The sequence below is a fragment of the Lissotriton helveticus genome, chromosome 4_1 (assembly GCF_964261635.1).
Source record: "Lissotriton helveticus chromosome 4_1, aLisHel1.1, whole genome shotgun sequence".
NCBI classification, from domain to species: Eukaryota; Metazoa; Chordata; class Amphibia; order Caudata; family Salamandridae; genus Lissotriton; species Lissotriton helveticus.
In genome coordinates, this window is record NC_136063.1 from 1,078,485,294 (window position 1) to 1,078,504,614 (window position 19,321).

General features: G+C 45.2%; 1 protein-coding gene across 4 annotated transcripts in view; it reads right to left on the reverse strand.

Moving 5' to 3' along the window:
* LOC144828987 (sodium-dependent neutral amino acid transporter B(0)AT1-like) overlaps positions 1 to 19,321 on the reverse strand; it is a 1,274,746-nt gene that overhangs the window by 372,355 nt on the left and 883,070 nt on the right. For all 4 annotated transcript variants that reach the window (XM_078687667.1, XM_078687664.1, XM_078687665.1 and 1 more), the window contains one exon: positions 1,820 to 2,024. In XM_078687667.1, the coding sequence (XP_078543793.1) occupies positions 1,820 to 2,024 (205 nt within the window). The remainder of the gene's footprint in view (positions 1 to 1,819; positions 2,025 to 19,321) is intronic.

Consider the following 19,321-nt stretch of genomic DNA (forward strand, 5'->3'; position numbering starts at 1 on the left):
TAGCATTGCTGAGAAGTATTTAGGGACGAGACAAAAGGGAAGAGCAAACCTAGAAACTTCCTAACCTAGCACAATACAAACTGCAAGCCTACTCCTTCTCCCTACCATCAATCAAATGGGAGTGCTCAGGAAGAACTAATCAGCTGCCTTGTGCTGACAAAAGTCTTAATAGAATGTCAAAAGGTAACCCTGTTGCCATTCTCCTCACTTCAGTGGCTTAATTACGACCCTCCAATCACAGGAATTCAGAAATTCCGTAAATACACTTACAGAGACTGAGAAAGCTGTCCTCGTCCTCCATATTGGGCCATGGTAAACGAGGGGCATCCAAATTAAACCCAACTGGCAACAGTATTTATATTCAGACACTCAAAGCATCCTACTATCACACATGTGCTAATTTCATATTAAACACGCATAAGCAGTTGACTGTCAAACAGAATTTCATTGCAAGGATCTGGGTTTCACAAAATCGCACATACTAAACTAGAGTAGTCAGTAGGCTACACTCTCACTGACGCAGATAAAAAGGTCTAGTCAACTATATAAGATCATAAAATCACAAAACACAGTATGGTGCCACCCCATCATCTTTTGTGCTAAATCCAAGAGGGAGACAATACTCCTCGGTCCACTTTGAAGGAACGCTTGGTGCATTCTTTCAGTTCACAGGCCAGGCCGTGGACCTCCCATTGTCAAGGAAAGTTGTAAGCCTTTGCAAACACAAAAGCTCAGCATAATTCTGGGGTAAAAATAAAGCCAGCATATCCCACACACAGTTAGGCACTCAGGGCAGACGTACATGTCAGTTTACCATGCAGGGACCATTAGTGCCCTAACGTAAAGCTTTCCAGCCAAGGTGAGCAAAAGATGCTTGAAAATGAGCCTCACAAGTAGCAAAAATATCCACTCTGCATGAACCCTGACAATGCACAGTTACTTGAAGACACAGCAAACTGAATGAAAATCTTTCCGAACTTTGGCCCCCATTAGGATGGTGGGCGGACTTTGCCCGCCCGCCATCCTGGTGGAAAACAGGACCTCCCGCGAGCTGTGCGGCGGTCCCGCCATGCATATTATGATGCGCCCGCCACACTGGCGGGCGCATCATGCATTTATAACATTGCGGCATGCGGTGTTTACACCAGCACCCGCCACAATGTTATAAATGCATGGCATGCGTTTGCATACACAAAGCGGCAGGCACCGCGCGGTGCCTGTCGCATTGTGTATGCAAATGCAGTTGGGTACCACAGGTACCTCCCATGTGCACCCTCCACCTCGCCTTCACCATGGGGGCCTGCAACGGGCCCCCAAAGTGAAGACCGTATGCTTTTCCGTGGCGGCAAGCATCTGACGACCCCCATCCTAATATGGCTGGCTGTGTCTGTTAGACACCGCCACCATATGAACCCTTTTCCGCCCCGGCCGCAGGTGACCGGGGCGGAAAAGCGGCGGACGGTGTTTCCGTCCGCAGCAGTCCCCCTGCCATAGTAACATGGCGGGAGGGAAATGAGTGGCGGGCAGACAAGGATGGCGGGCGGATCACCACAGCCCGCATGGTGGTGGAGATCCGTCCGACATCCTAATGAGCCCCTTTATGTTTAAATTTGCAGAATGATAATGGATAAAACAAAGACACGCATCACTAAAAGAAAGTTGCTCAGAAAAGCTTGAAAATAAGTATTGCTGGACAACTGCTAATCTAATAGAAAAGATAAATAAAATTGCATTCATCAACATAGTATATTTGATTTATAAAATAATAATTTAAAGACACACAGCTTGTTTAATTTTGGAAAAAGGAATATCTACGTACCTGTAATAACTTCCTTAGGCCATTTTTTAGGCATAATTTCTAAATCCATGAGTGGCACCAGAACACCTTCCATGTTGCCAAACATGGATGATAGACCCAAACAAAAAAGCATGATGAAGAAAAGGATGGACCACAGTGGTGCTATTGGCATTTTTGTGATGGCTTCTGTGAAGACAATGAAAGCCAATCCAGTTCCCTCAACACCCTGTGGAGAGAGGGAAAAATATTACTATTTGGAAAAGAACATGGATGAAAGGAAGTCTAGCATTGTTAAGAATTTGCTGAAATAACATACCATAGAAATTAGTAATACTCACCCCCCATGAACCAACATAACCAGGTAGTGGACAAATGGTAAACTTTCGATTTGATCTGTTGGCAGATTACCTAATTCTATGGGCAGACAATGTGTCATTCCTCTGTTGCCCTGGGAGTGTTTACACATGGATTTTTGTGGTGACAATGGCAATCCCTTCTCTCATATTAACAACATGGGTTATTAGTTAGGGAGGATGTGAGTCCACCCAAGTAAGAAGTCTAAACATTAGTCAGGTCCAACACACACGTTCAATAACTAAATCTGGGCTCAACCTCTGGTATCTAAGGCTCACAGCAGACAAGCTTAATTTAAGGAACAGTATGTGAAATATTTAACAATGCCAAAACAACCAAAAAGTCAAAAACAACAAATCCCACAATATTTTCTAAAAATAGAGAAGAAATGAACAAGAAAGGCAACACCAAAATCACTAAAATCTAAAAAGGGGAACCAGAGATATGTATACATGTTTTAAGTTATAGGGCTCAAAGGGCAAGAAGTCACTTTTCGTCGTTGACTTAGTCATAGCTGCAATTTCCGGCCAACTGTAATGGTGTTAATTTCAGATACAACAATCAGCTTGTCCCAGTCAAAGAAAATTTACTTTCTAACTTAGTCTGTGAAGTTTAAGTCGAAATCTTCCAGTGTGGCAAGGTTGCAGCTATATACTGCAAATTTCTTTTGAAGTTAGATAGCCTTTGGATGCTGTAGGTTTTGGCAGGAAAAAATGTAGTGCCTGCCAAAGTCCTTTGCAAATTTCTTTGGCACAATGTGTTCCTATAGCAACTAATGGGGCAGGCATATGGGGCTTGGTTGACTTGACTATCCTCCAAAGGGAGTAAAATCAATTGTGTCGGAGAGAATTGTCAGCAACTGTGTCAACCTCTAGCTTTATTTGCCACAATGATATAGGATAAGACTTTGAGCGATTTTATTCATACCCGGACAACTCTCTTGAGGCTATCTATCTGGAGCTCAGAAGAAACAAAATTAACTAGAGAGATAGTTTTAGACTGTTTGGCATGTGATATGGGTCTTTTGATCCCCTGGATAACGCAAGCCAAGAAATCCCAGGAAGCCATTGGATTGACTGACATGTTTTTAGACAGAACGTCGCGGGCAGCCCCTGTCAGAAAGCAAGTACAATTCTTGCTGCTAGAACGAGTTAAAGAAGAGAGGCTGAAGGCTGAAAGACAAAAATCAAGTGTTAAGCATTACTTATACCTTAATCCTGGAGCCCATTCTACCTACTATTGTCAAAATACTACTACGAGTTGGTAAAGGCTTTTACGGTGTCAATCAATCAATCAATCAGGCGTTTGTTAAGTGTGACTATTCCCCTCGTAAGGGTCTCAAGGCGCTGGGGGTCAGTGGGGGAGGGGGAGTGCAGGTTCCAGTCCATCAAGGAGGGGGTCAGTCGAAGAACCAGGTTTTGAGGTTTCTTGCGAAGATGGGAAGCAATGTGGTCTGCCTGAGGTGGAGCGAAAGGGCGTTCCAGGCTTTGGCCGCGAGGAAGAAGAAGCGGCCTCCCGATCTGGTTCTGGTGCCACGGCGTAGGAGAGCTTGGCTGATCGTAGGGTCCTTTGGGGTGTATGGAATTTGAGTTGGCTGTTCAGGTATGCTGGTCGGGTGTTGTGGAGGGCCTTGTGTGCGTGGGTGAGCATCTTGAAGGTGACTTTTGCCTTGATTGGGAGCCAGTGGAGTGCGTGCGGGTGCTGGGAGATGTGGCAGTGTCATGACAGGTTGAGGACCAGTCTTGCGGCGGTGTTCTGGATGTTCTGTAGCTTGCGTGTGAGGTTTTCCTTTATTACGGCGTAGAGTGCGTTGCCTTAGTCGAGTCTGCTGGTGATCAGGGTGTGAGTGACGGTCTTTCTATGTTCAAGGGGTTGGCCATGTCAGGGTCTCGAATGTCTTTTCCATCCTGAATGTGGAACAGCCTGCAGATATTTTGGGAGGTGATTCTGCCTGGTACAAACTCACACTGATCTGGGTTCACCAGTGCCGTGAGGATCCCGGTGTATCGATCCGCTAGGATCTTACCAAGGATCTTGCAGTCATCCGTTAACAGTGTGATTGGCCGATATGAAGTCAACAGTAAGGGGTCCCGGTCTGGCTTTGGGGTCGACACTAGAATAGATTTGCGCATTGAGTTGGGGAGTTCTCCGGCCTTCAGGACTGCCAGGTACATCACTTCTAGTCTGGGGCCAATTTTGCAGAAAATGTATTGTAGGATTCTAGTGGCAGGCCATCTTGGGCCGGGGTTTTATTTCGTGCTAAGGCCTGGATCACGTTATTCACATCTGTTGACATGATTTGTGTGTCAAGGGGGGGTTCCTTCAGAAAAGTAAGTTGTGGCATGGTTAAAGGGGTTAAGAATTTATTGGCTGATTCTTGATCGCCCTGTCCTGGGGCGCAGTATACCCTGGCGTAATAGTCACAAAAGATCTGTAAGATCTCTGCTTGTGTGTGGACTATGGCTCCTGTAGTTTTGGACTGAAAAATAAGTCTAGCTGACTCCTTCTAGCATTGTGCGAGTTGAGTTAGCATTTTGTATTCAGCCGCCATTTTGTGCCATGATAGAAATTAAACTTATGTCTCACACTGTCTTCTTCAGCAGAAAACAGCCCTGACTGGCTGAACTTCGTTGCACTAATGAATAGCTCGTTCAGTGTTTGCATACCTTTCCTCTTATGTATCCCTGCTCCCACTCTCAGGGAGACGGGCACGGGCTGAGTAACTTTGAAGCTAAGATAGTGTGTTCCTGGTCTCAGGAATGTAGCTCGTCCTTCTGTGCTTCCTTGGTTAACCTGCTCCAACTGGAAATTTCCAGTCTGGGCGGGTTCTGTTGGGTGTTGGAAATGTATAATAACTGATGTTGTGCTGGTGAAGGTCAGTCCCTCAGCAGCTATCTAAGAAGGCTGGTCAGACTGGACTCCGCTCAAGCGAATACTAATAAAATAACTTTGGTTTGTATTCTCTACTGTCTGACTGACTCTTCATTTGTATGGAAGGCTGAGAAGAGGTCGCAAGTGACCAGGATGGCCCTAATCGGGTCACTTCCTTCAGTTGGTGCCCGAACAAGGATCCTATCGGGTGAGTGACCCATCTTTACCTGAGGAAGACGGGCCGCGTTGGGTCGGACGGGTGGAAAGGGGATCCCTGCATGATAGAGTCTCGAACTCGTAGCTGCCCCATCTGTCTGACCGGGTGGTGCCTCGGCCAGCGGTTGTCTGGGCTGGGGTCTTGAATGGTGAAACCCTTGGATCTGACTGGTCCAAAGAGTCAGCAGTGGAGAATAACTTTGTTTGACCTGTGTGCACCAGGAGAGTTATTTTTTGGCCATGGCTCTGTTTAGTTTGAGTTTGGTATGGTATGAGGATCGTTTTTGGACAAGTGCTTGAATTTGTTTGAATTCTTTGTGAACATGGTGTTGCTTTGATCCGGTTTTGGTGAGGCCTGTGGACCTATTTTGGTAAGATATTTAAAATTGTCCGCTTGGCATCGTTAGTGAACGCCTTTTGTCTCAAGATGCCTTGTTTTAGTCGACTGTGTTGTGTGAGTTGTCGTTGTTGTTCACCTGATGTTCGACTGGAGGAAAGGAAGCCTGTGCCCCCAGGGGGCACCCGGAACTTGATATGTACGTCAAGCATGGCCTTGGCCCTATTATGTTTAGTACATTATGGCACAAATATACGAGGGACAATGCTGAGTTGCAGTGGTCATTACCAGGTGTCTTTGATGAACAAAAATTGAATTTCCTGCAGGATAAATTGTTCGCAAGACGGAGTAGGCAGTCGATGTTTGATTATGTTCAGGTATTGCAAAAGGAAGCTAAGCAGAGGTGGTTAAAGGCAGAAAAGGAGGCCCACAAAGGGAGAATGCAGACAGTGACGCAGAAAGCAGTTTCATATGATAGAGAGAAAGTAGAAAAAGGTATAGAGTGTGCTGATAGAAAGTTTTGATTGCAATTTGACAAATCCTATGTTGCCCGAGAGGAAGGCGATACATTTGTGGAGAAGCTGTTAGACACTCGGCCCCCACTTCCATATGCCCCGCAGAGAGTATACCCTGTTGTGTCACAGCCACAGCCCCCGCCTGCTGTCTCTGTATCTTCTGCCCCCGCTGTTTCTGTTTCTTCTGTCATTGATTCAGTTGCTCTAACAGCTGCGCCTCCTGTCTATTCTGTGGCTTTGGCCTCCGCGCCTGCGATAACTGCTAGTGTCTTTGCTATGCCTATTGCGTCCATGTCTTCTCTTTCTCTGGCCCTTACAACCAGAATGCATCCATTGACGACATTGGAGCTTACCCATCAGTTACTACCCCTTCCCTCTTCCCTCCCTCCCCGGCAGCATTAGGGAGTGGATGGGAGGCTGGGGGATGGGAGAAGGGCGACAGCTAGGGAACGTTGGAATTAATTTGAATACGATCTGATGTGGGGGAGGAAGAAAATAAGGAAGAAAAGAAGGCGGTAGCGAATCAGGCCGCGCAGTGGGGCCGACCAAAGAGTATGCAGACAAAATATCGATATTTAAATATCGATATACAATTATATCGAAGTTTAAATATCGATGGGACAAAATATAGAAGGTAAGTAATATAGATAAATTTAATATCGATATTAGTAATATCGAAGTTTTAAATATCGATGTCAGTAATATCGATGTTAATAATTTCGATGTTAGTAATATCGATTTTTAAATTATTTTTGTGTATATTATTAATGTATTTATTATGTTTTTAATTTATTCTATGTAATTTAATTAAATTTTGTATTTTAGTACTGTAGCGGGTGGTGGGTTTATAGGGGAATAGGGTGGGAAGTAATTTAATTATGTTAAATTAATTATTAATTACTAGGAATTATAAATCAATATTTATTAATTGGTAATTATTTTTAATTAATTGCTATTAATTTTAATTAATTGATTAATTGATAAATATGTTCTGTAGCGGGTTGTGGGTTTATAGGGGAATAGGGTGGGGAGTAATTTAATTATGTTAAGTTAATTATTAATTAGTAGGAATTATAAATCAATATTTATTAATTGGTAAATATTTTTAATTCATTGGTAATTAATTTTAATTAATTGATTAATTGATAAATATGTTTTGTAGCGGGTTGTGGGTTTATAGGGGAATAGGGTGGTAAGTAATTTAATAATGTTACATTAATTATTAATTTGTAGGAATTTTAAATTAATTTGTAATAATTGTTAATAATTTTTAATTAATTGGTAAATCATTTTAATTAATTGATTAATTGATAAATATGTTTTGTAGTGGGTTGTGGGTTTATAGGGAAATAGGGTGGGAAGTGATTTACATGTAATTAAGTAATAATGTTCTTTAATTAATTGTTTGTTTAATTATCTAATCGTTAATTAATTATTAATTGTTAATTAGATAATATTAAATTATATTTTTATAAATTTTTTAAATTACATATATTTTGTTCACATGTTTTTAATAATTATGTATTGTATTTGTAAATGGTTTATATATATTTAATAGTTAATATTTTTATTATTTAAAAGAAAAGATTTATTTATGAGTATGTTATTTTTACCCCTACGCTATCCAACATTTTCCCTACTGTTGCACTCTCTGGAGTGGGAATAGTAATTTTTACCTCTACGCTATCCAACACTTTCCCTACTGTTGCACTCTCTGGAGTGGGAATAGTAATTTGTACCTCTACGCTATCCAACACTTTCCCTACTGTTGCGCTCTCTCGAGAGGGAATAGTAATTTTTACACCTACGCTATCCAACATTTTCCCTACTGTTGCACTCTCTGGAGTGGGAATAGTAATTTTTACCCCTACACTATCCAACACTTTCCCTACTGTTGCACTCTCTGGAGTGGGAATAGTAATTTTTACATCTACTCTATCCAACACTTTCCCTACTGTTGCGCTCTCTGGAGTTGGAATAGTAATTTTTACCCCTACGCTATCCAACACCTTACCTACTGTTGCACTCTCTGGAGTGGGAATAATAATTTTTATACCTACGCTATCCAACATTTTCCCTACTGTTGCACTCTCTGGAGTGGGAATAGTAATTTTTACCCTTACGCTATCCAACACTTTCCCTACTGTTGCACTCTCTGGAGTGGGAATAGTAATTTTTACCCCTACTCTATCCAACACTTTCCCTACTGTTGCACTCTCTGGAGTGGGAATAGTAATTTTTACTTCTACGCTATCCAACACTTTCCCTATTGTTGCACTCTCTGGAGTGGGAATAGTAATTCTTACCCCTACGCTATCCAACACTTTCCCTAACTGTTGTGCTCTTTGGAGTTGGAATAGTAATTTTTACCCCTACGCTATCCAACACTTTCCCTACTGTTGCATTCTCTGGAGTGGGAATAGTAATTGTTACCCCTACGATATCCAACACTTTCCCTACTGTTGCACTCTCTGGAGTGGGAATAGTAATTTTTACCCCTACGCTATCCAACACTTTCCCTACTGTTGCACTCTCTGGAGTGGGAATAGTAATTTTTATCTCTACGCTATCCAACACTTTCCCTACTGTTGCAGTCTCTGGAGTTGGATTAGTAATTACTACCCCTACGCTATCCAACACTTTCCCTACTGTTGCACTCTCTGGAGTGGGAATAGTAATTTTTACCCGTACGCTATCCAAAATGTACTTACATTTTTTAATTAGTTTTACATTGTTATTAATTGTTATTTATATTATTATTTTATGTATATAAATTTATTTGTAATTTATTACATTTTCATTTCTTTATAGGTTATTAAAATAATTATTTTAGAGTTAATATTAATTAAGTATATACTATGTATTATATTTTTATTATTATCAGTTTTTTTTACATTATTTATTAATTTTAAATATTATAATATATTTTTAACTATGTTTATTATATTTATAAGTATTATTTTGTTAATATTAAATTTTATTTAAATTAAAAAAAACGATATTTTCTAAAAAACGATATTTTTTACATCGATATATATTTTTCGATATTTTTGTACTTACCTTGTTAGAGATAGGATCCCGATATTATTGTCCTCGATATTTTTGTTGAGATATTTTGGTACCTCGATATTCTTGTAGTCGATATTTTGTCATAGATTCCGACCAAAGGTCGAGGTGTGGTTCCAAGAACAGTGGGTTTATACCCCATGAAAGAGGAGTGAGGTGTTATCCCTTAAGACTCAGTTACCTGACCCTAGGAAAAATCCTACTGCATATTATAAGGAATTGACCGAAGCCCCTTCATATACAATAATGACACTTGCCAACATTGAATTGTTTTTTGGGTTACTGGTGCCCTTCGACATTTGGAGACAGGTGCACACGCAGGATCACGCTGTAGAATTGGGTGGTACGTGGGATCAGATTAAAGCATGGTATTAGGAAAGGAAGCCTGTAGAGAAGCCAATGGCCGAGATACTAGCTTTACCCGGCCAAATTATACAGTATATGCACTCCCTTATTCCTCCGGCAAGGGTAGATTGGAACAAGTTAGCGGCATGTCGTCAGAAGAAAGATGGGAGTATGTCCGATTTTTTTCACATGGTTTTAGATTGTGTTTTAGAACTTCAGTGGACAGGATTTGTCAGTAGAAGGGGGTGTTCGATTGTTTGTCAATAGCTTTGTTACAAACCTGCTACCAGAGATCGCGACTCGGTTGCAGGCTTCAGAGAGCACTTGGACGAAATTCTCCCCTTCAGTAATTTTGAGTCTGGCACAGTATTACGAGCACAGGGAAAATGAGGAGAAGGTGGAGAAGAAGCATTAGCAGTTGAAAACGAAGGTGTTGTTACAGCAGGTGTCTAGGAGAAATGGAAGGGATCATGGTGGTGGTCCGGCCTGGCAGCTTCCCCGTACTAGCTGTAATTCTGCACCTATAGGGCCGAATCAGTATGCATATTGCAAAGAGGAGGGGCACTGGTGCAGCGAGTGTCCGGGGTTAATGCAGAAAGTTGCGGCCCCTCGAGGACAGGGTTCTTGTAGACGGGTCATGGAGTAAGTGATCGGGACAAAGTTCAGGAGGGTGGGACATCGCAGGGTCACTCTGATCATGTAGGAGAGTAGGGTCTGCTATCCTATGGTCACCCCAATTTTTGCTTTTTGCTTCACTGGTTTTCGACGTAATGTGGCTGTGGGCCTGCTAATCAGACCCACAGCCTGCTGTTCTCTCTCTAAATTCACAAACATATACTATAGGTACATAATCAAATTGGTACTGGACTCCTTGTCAGCCCCTGTACAGTGCACTATAGGTGCCCAGGGCATAGGGGCATCCAAGGCCTACCAGGGGCTGAAGCATAGCTTTTGCCACCCCTGGTCGGTTCTTAAATTGACACAACTGGCTGATCACTCAGCTGGGGCAAGGTGGTGTAATCACCCCTTGCTTAGATATAGCATACCTATGTTTAAACCTATATCTGGACACATATATACCTATCAGCCACTCCTATAGCAGGCCTTAACAATCCTGGAGGCAGAGTGCTCGGTTTTATGTGAGATAGTTCTCTGGCATGAGCTGAGCCTGTCTCCAGCTTGCGGGACCATTTCCCTATAGCTGTTCCAGTGATACTGCCATACCATATACTCTTAAGTGCATTATAATCTTAGCGGTTAATGATAACTTTGGTTTGGCTTTATCAAAACATGTCGCCTTTGGTGTCATACACTTTGGAATACTACCCCCTCGCCAGTTCTGGCGACGGGGGTAGCATTCCACCCTTCTAGAGGGAGAAGACATGTTACTTACTGCAAATGCGGTTAATCCAAACCAGAGCCCCAGCATCACAAAATGGATGCTGCTGACAAAGACACTAGTCTGGCCTCCTGCTGCTGATCGAAACTCGACAGAGGAGGCTTGATCAAAGGATCTCCTGTCACAGGGAGGTGTTACACCACCCCAGACAGGAGATAGTGGATTGTAGCAGGGAGGGTTGAAAGAAACTAGACACTGCCTGGGGCGCACAAGGTGTCCCTGAGCAAATGCCAGCCAAACCGGTTCTGGGGCACTCCAGCCCCAGTCCTGGCAGAAAGCTGGACAAAGGAAAAGGGGTGTAACCACCCCCTTCCTGGGTCCCACCCATAGGAGGGACCTAGCAGGTAATCCGGCCCCTTGATTTGGAATAAAGGTAGGAGCTGTGCAAATGCACATCATATTATCCTGACTGAAACTTATGAAACGAAACTCTGGACCCTTCGACATCCCACTCGACGTGGAAGACTGAAGAATCTCCCTTGTGGTCAAGGAGTGACCACCCTCTGCAAACAGGCACCATCCAGCACCTCGACATTTGCTTTGTTGCAGTTCCCGCCAGAACTCGAGCAACAGAGATCAACAAGAGCCCGCGATCCTGCCTTCCAACAGCCCGATCCACAGTCTATGCAGAGCTGAGACCCGTGGAGGCGACCTGAAGCGTGAGAGCGGCCATCTTGGAAAAACCACGAAGCGCTGACCGTGCAGCACCCAAGGCCCCCTTGAAGCTGTGCATTGGAGTTCGAGAAGCTCCAGCCTCGAGCAGCTTTTGCTTTGAAGCTCACCCCTCCACACTCGACGAGTGCTGCGTGGGGCCCTTTTGCATATTCCTGCTCGACGCGTTGGTCCGGTCGCTTGCCCGTTGGCTAGTGGCCCCAGAACCGACGAACCTTTAAATTTACACAGCTGGCCTAGTTGCTCCAGACTGGCACTCGCACCCCTGAAAAGGAGCACCCGCTCTGACCTTGCTGGTCCGAGTATTAAGCCATCGTTGAATCCTGCGTGGGTTACCTTTACCAAGGTTTGTTGACTCCGATCCGGAAGCCGACACCGCCGACAGCGAGAGTCTTTGTGGGACAGCTCGTGATCCACTCCAGGACATCCTCGTGCCCCAGAGTCCACGTGGCAGCGGAGACAAGGCACCCGACATCGACCTGATTGCGCCCGACATTGCCTGGTTCCTTCCTGGTTCCTTCCCAGTCACTGGCTAGTGACCCAGACTCTGTCCCTTCTGCTTTCAGGTACTCTACAACTTCGATCCACCCTTGTATCACACCGGACACTTCTCTTCTGGACGCCTGCAGCATCTTCGTCTTCAGGTACCACGAACTGCGTGACGAAACCCAACACACTTTGGCACCTATGCACCCGCTTCCTGTCGGTGAGGTAACTTACTAGCGCCGGTGTTCTTACACTGGTACACACCTCTAGTGCCTAACTCTAAAGTTTGGTAGTCCTAGTCCAGTCGGAAGACTCCTTTTGCAGTAACTTTGTAACTTTTAGGCACCATTGAGTTTGCATTGGTACATGCGTGTGCTTTCTGCACTGCACCCGAATCCCGCGGGCTACTCCCGTCCTAACTGTTGTTAGTCCAGTGTAGTCCCAGCAATTCCCAAGGCCCCAGGCCTTACCACTGATCGATTAGTGATTGTTATACCACTTTTTTGATATATGGTTTGAGTGGCCACCGGCCTCATCCTTAAACGTGCAACTTTCATATGTAATATTGTGCTTTTGTTTAAACGCTTGTGCTTCATTGCTCATAAAGAGTAGTGGGGATTATTCTGAGAATAAATACATATATTTTTATAATATATAACTTGTGTGGTGTCCTTTCATTTGATATTACAGGATTGCATATGGTAAAACAGCTGGCTTCACATGCCCTCTTGAGTTAAGCCTTTAAGGCTGCTTAGTCCATGCTACCCCTAGGATAGCTTGTCTATAAGGTTGACTTACAACCATCACCATAAGGGATTGTTTGGACTGATACAAGGTGCCCACAGAACTGTGGACATCATATACCAGGCCAACTTCTCACATTGGTGAGCAGTGGTGCGGATTTGAGCTTGCTGTTGTTATTACCATTGCAATCTTTTTATCAAATTGAAAGATCACATTAAGTACCTAGGTACATATAAACAAAGCTTAGCATATTTAAGTTCTACTGAACTTAGTAGTTGTAGATAAAAGGGATTAGCACACCCTGACTACAACTCACTAGTAAGGTACAGTAGGAAAACACTTAGTGTAGGTAAGTGCATCATTTACACCTCACTAGAGTCATGTCTGCCACAGGTGAAGCTTCAGGCTCTCCACCTTTGGTGGTTGACCCTCCACAGGCAACCTCAGACTATGACAAATTCAGTCATAGAGATCTGAGTGCCTAATGCACTGCCAGGAAGCTGAAAAAGGGTCACAACCCTACCATTCCTATCATGATAGCCATCCTGAAGAAGGATGACCTTGAGAAAGGCAAGATAGTCCCCTCAGAATCAGGAGAAGGAATAGATCCCCCAGATAATGAGTACACCTCCCCAGAAGTAGAAAATGAGGAGGCAGACACTGAATCAGAAGAGGAAGAGTCAGATCAGGATCAGAGGGATAACCAGGTACCTGTTGGAAGGCTTAGCCGGGCCAACTTGGACCTACATGGAAATGGAGAGGGCCAGCCCCTTCCCAGAGTAAATAACAGAGTTCGCCCAGGCAATAGAAGGGAGAGAGCTCATTCCAGAGACTCTCACATTTCTAGTGCCTCCAGAGAATCTCAAAAGGGAATGACTCCTTCCCAGAAACTGGAGCATGAGGCCAGGATGAGAGCTGTTAAACTCCAAATAGAGAGGGAGGAAGTAGCCCTGGCCCAAGCTAGACTTGCCTTTTCAAGAGAGCAGAAATTAAGTGGTGAGATACCCACTGGTAGCAACAATATCCCAAAGGATAAAGACAGGTCCTATGACAATAGATACCTGAGTAATATTGTGCCCCCCTACAGAGATGGGGATGATATCCACAAATGGATAACTGCTCTGGAGAGGGCCTGCATGGTACAGCAGGTTCCTTCAGATCAGTGGGCAGCAATCTTGTGGCTCTCCTTTTCAGAGAAAGGGAGAGATAAGTTCCTCACAGTTAGACCTGAGGATGCTAAAAACTACTCTTTCTTGAAGAGTGCTCTTATTGAAGGGTTTGGCCTAACCACTGAGCAATACAGGTTGTTGTTCAGAGACACCCAAAAAGCACAGACTCAAGACTGGATTGATTTTGTTGATTGTGCCACTAAGGCTCAGGAGGGTTGGTTGCAGGGAAGTAAAGTCTCAGACTATACAGGATTGTACAATCTTATAATGAGAGAGCAGATCCTTAATAACTGTCAGAACCAGCTATTGCATCAACACCTTGTAGACTCTGATCTGACCTCTCCCCAAGAATTGGGAAAGAAGGCAGACAAATGGGTCAGAACAAGGGTTACGCAGAAACCCCAGAACCAAGGAGGTGATCAGAAGAAAGCAGACCAGAAGGGTGGTAATCAGAAAGATAAAGACCAGAAGTCGTCTACAGGCCCCCAAACTAATAATAAGGAGGGTGGTTCCCAAAATGGAAACAAGAAAAAGAAGAACGATGGCCCAAAGAAACCTTGGTGCAACTTTTGCAAGTCCACTTCTCATTGGGGAAGTGAATGCACTAAGAGAAACCCAGTCGCTACCACTGCAGTCCCTAAGACACCTGCACCCCCTAGTACAGTTAGCAGTGGTAGTACACTACCCATGGGGATAGTAGGGTTAACCCTGGGATCTGAGGGGGAGACTGGCTTAGTCAGGATCCCTACTCAGGCAGTTCTGATCTGTGAGGGGGACATAGCTATGTCCTCTACTGTGAGTCCTAGTAATTTGGGCCAAGTACAGGCAGACGCCTTTAATTAATGAGAAAATGGCTCAGGCCTACAGGGACACTTGTGCCAGTGTCACTATGGTGACACCTAACTTTGTGGACCCTGAACAGATGATACTAGGTGAGAACTACCTAGTGACCAATGCTAGCAATGCCACTACTACCCATAGTGTGGCTGTTGTTAATTTCTCCTGGGGAGGGGTAACTGGCCTCAAAAGAGTTGTTGTTATTGCAGACCTCCCATTTGACTGTTTGCTGGGCAATGATCTGGAGGAATCATTATGGTCAGAAGTGAAGTACAGGACTCATGCAGAAATGCTAGGGATTTCAGCCCATGTCCTTGCTGTAACCAGGTCCCAGGCCAAGAAGTGCCTACCTGAACCTGTGGTGGATCTTGGAACAATAGACCAACCACAACCCAAGAGAAGGAGCAAGAGGGTCAAGGCAGAGCCTTCCCACTTGCCCCAGGTTGAGGATCCGACCTCCCAGGAGGGTGATTCTGTGATCCAAGAGGAGACTGTCTCTGAAGAGCTTGAACCTGATCAGGTTGAGTTTCTGGGGACAGGGTGACCCTCAAGGGCAGACCTGGGGCAGGCTCAGTTCACTTGCCCTTCACTTGAACCCCTCAGACAGCAAGCTGCTGCTGAGGCTGCAGGGAATGCTCAAGGTACCCATGAAGTATATTGGGATGATGGGTTCCTTTCTTCAGAGGCTAGAGGCCCCAAGCCTGGTGCAACCAGGAGGTTGGTCATACCTTTGCAATTTAGGGGCTTCCTTCTAAACTTGGCCCATGATATTCCCCTTGCAGGACACTTAGGCCAGAACAAGACTTGGGACAGGCTTGTCCCTCACTTTCACTGGCCTCATATGTCAGAGGATACCAAGGAGTTTTGTCGCTCCTGTGTCACCTGCCAAGCCAGTGGCAAATCAGGTGGTACAACAAAGGCCCCCTTATACCTCTACCTGTGGTGGGGGTGCCCTTTGAGAGAGTTAGGATTGACATTGTTGCACCAATGGATCCCCAAACAGCATCTGGGCACAGATGTATCCTGGTGGTAGTGGATCATGCCACCAGGTACCCAGAGGCAATTCCCCTGAGGACCACAACAGCTCCTGTTGTGGCAAGGGCCCTACTTGGAGTTTTATCCAGAGTGGGCTTTCCAAAGGAGGTACTTTCAGACAGAGGTACTAACTTCATGTCTGGATATTTAAAGGCAATGTGGCAGGAGTGTGTAGTGAACTACAAGTTCACCACACCCTATCACCCACAATGCAATGGGCTTGTTGAAAGATTCAACAAGACCCTAAAGGGAATAATAAAAGGATTACCTGAAAAGCTCAGGCGTAGATGGGACATCCTTTTACCCTGCTTACTCTTTGCTTACAGAGAGGTCTCACTGAAGGGGGTTGGCTACAGCCCTTTTGAACTTTTGTTTGGCCACCCTGTGAGGGGTCCATTGTGTCTTGTGAGGGAAGGATGGGAGTTACCTCTCAGAAAGCCTAAACTTGATATTGTGGGCTATGTACTTGGTCTCCGCTCCAGGATGGCTGAGTACATGGAGAAAGCATCCAAAAACCTGGAGGCCAGCCAAGAATTACAGAAAGCTTGGCATGACCAAAAGGCTGTTCTGACTGAGTACCAGCCAGGCCAGAAGGTGTGGGTGTTGGAGCCAGTGGCCCCAGCAGCCATCCAGGACAAATGGTCTGGACCCTACACCATACTGGAAAAGAAGGGGGTGGTCACCTACTTGGTAGATCTTGAAACCTCTAGTACCACCCACAGGGTGATCCATGTGAACAGACTGAACGTATTTGTTGACAGGGAAAGCATGTGCTTGCTCATGGCTACAGATGGGGATCAGGAGGAAGAGAGTGACCCTCTCCCAGACCTGCTTTCCCAAAACCCTGATGATGGCTAAGTTGATGGAGTAGCCTTGGCAGGCATCCTCACTGACCAACAAAAGATGGACTGCAGACAAGTTTTGCAAGCCCATAGACACATGTTTTCACTCACACCCAGTCAGACTAACTGGTGCACCCATGTGGTGGACACTGGTGATAGTCTTCCTGTGAAGAATACAATTTATAGGCAACCTGACCATGTCAGGGATTGTATCAAGGCTGAGGTGCAGAAAATATTAGAACTTGGAGTGATTGAGCCATCAGAGAGCCCCTGGGCCAGCCCAGTAGTCCTTGTGCCAAAACCTCATACCCAAGATGGAAAGAGAGAGATGAGATTTTGTGTGGACTATAGAGGTCTCAATGCTGTCACTAGGACAGATGCTCATCCCATTCCAAGGGCAGATGAGCTCATTGACAAATTGCATTCTACCAAGTTTCTGAGCACATTTGATCTGACAGCTGGCTATTGGCAAATCAGGTTAGCTGAGGAGTCTAAGGCCAAGACAGGATTCTCTACCCCCAGTGAGCATTACCAGTTTGTGGTGATGCCCCTTGGTTTGAAGAATGCACCTGCCACCTTCCAAAGGTTGGTGAATCAAGTCCTTTCTGGGTTGGATGACTTTTGTGCAGCACATCTAGATGATATTGCTGTCTTTAGCTCTACCTGGGAGGATCACCTGATCCACCTGAGGAAGGTTCTGGAGGCCCTGTAAAAGGCAGGCCTAACTATCAAGGCTACTAAGTGCCAGATAGGGCAGAGCAAGGTTGTGTACTTGGGCCACCTAATAGGTGGGGGTCAGGTTCAACCACTGGAGAGCAAGATCCAGGCCATACAGGACTGGGCTCCTCCAACTACCCAGACACAAGTCAGAGCCTTCTTGGGCCTGACTGGGTATTACAGGAAGTTTGTTAAGAACTATGGGTCCATTGTGACACCATTAAACGATTTGACATCCAAGAAGATGCCCAAAAAGGTTCAGTGGACAGTTAGCTGTCAAAAGGCATTTGATGACCTGAAGAAGGCCATGTGCTCTGCACCTATCCTGAAGAGTCCTGACTACTCCAAACAGTTCACTGTTCAAATAGATGCTTCTGAGTTGGGGATGGGAGCTGTGCTTTCACAACTCAATGTAGATGGTCAAGACCAGCCCATTGCTTTTATTAGCAGAAGGCTGACCCCTAGAGAGAAACGTTGGTCAGCTATTGAGAGGGAGGCCTTTGCTGTGGTTTGGGCCCTGAAGAAATTGAGACCATACTTGTTTGGCACTCACTTCCTAATTCAGACAGACCATAAGCCCCTCTTGTGGCTTAATCAGATGAAGGGAGAAAACCCCAAACTGCTCAGGAGGTCCATTTCCCTACAGGGGATGGACTTTACAGTGGAGCACAGACCAGGGACTGACCATGGCAATGCAGATGGTCTCTCCAGGTATTTCCACTTAGAACATGAAGACTTATCTGGTCAAGGTTAAGTTTAATGTCCCTGCGTTTGGGGGGGGGGGGGGTTGTGTAGGAGAGTAGGGTCTGCTATACTATGGTCACCCCAATTTTTGCTTTTTGCTTCACTGGTTTTCGACTTAATGTGGCTATGGGCCTGCTAATCAGACCCACAGTCTGCTGTTCTCTCTCTAAATTCACAGACATGTACTATAGGTACATAACCAAATTGGTACTGGGTTCCTTGTCAGCCCCTGTACAGTGCACTATAGGTGCCCAGGGCATAGGGGCATCCAAGGCCTACCAGGGGCTGAAGCATAGCTTTTGCCACCCCTGGCTGGTTCTTAAATTGACACAACTGGCTGATCACTCAGCTGGGGCAAGGTGGTGTAATCACCCCTTGCTTAGATATAGTATACCTATGTCTAAACCTATATCTGGACACATATATACCTATCAGCCACTCCTATAGCAGGCCTTAACTATCCTGGAGGCAGAGTGCTTGGTTTTATGTGAAATAGTGCTCTGGCATGAGCTGAGCCTGTCTGCAGCTTGCGGGACCATTTCCCTATAGCTGTTCCAGTGATACTGCCATACCATATACTCTTAAGTGCATTATAATCTTAGCGGTTAATGCTAACTTTGGTTTGGCTTTATCAAAACATGTCGTGTTTGGTGTCATACTCTTTGGAATACTACCCCCTCGCCAGTTCTGGCAACGGGGGTAGCATTCCACCCTTCTAGAGGGAGAAGACATGTTACTTACTGCAAATGCGGTTAATCCAAACCAGAGCCTCAGCATCACAAAATGGATGCTGCTGCCACAGACACTAGTCTGGCCTCCTGCTGCTGACCGAAACTCGACAGAGGAGGCTTGATCAAAGGATCTCCTGTCACAGGGAGGTGTTACACCACCCCAGACAGGAGATAGTGGATTGTAGCAGGGAGGGTTGAAAGAAACTAGACACTGCCTGGGGCGCACAAGGTGTCTCTGAGCAAATGCCAGCCAAACCGGTTCTGGGGCACTCCAGCCCAAGTCCTGGCGGGAAGCTGGACAAAGGAAAAGGGGTGTAACCACCCCCTTCCTGGGTCCCACCCATAGGAGGGGCCTAGCAGGTAATCCAGCCCCTTGATTTGGAATAAAGGTAGGAGCTGTGCAAATGCACATCAGATTATCCTGACTGAAACTTATGAAACGA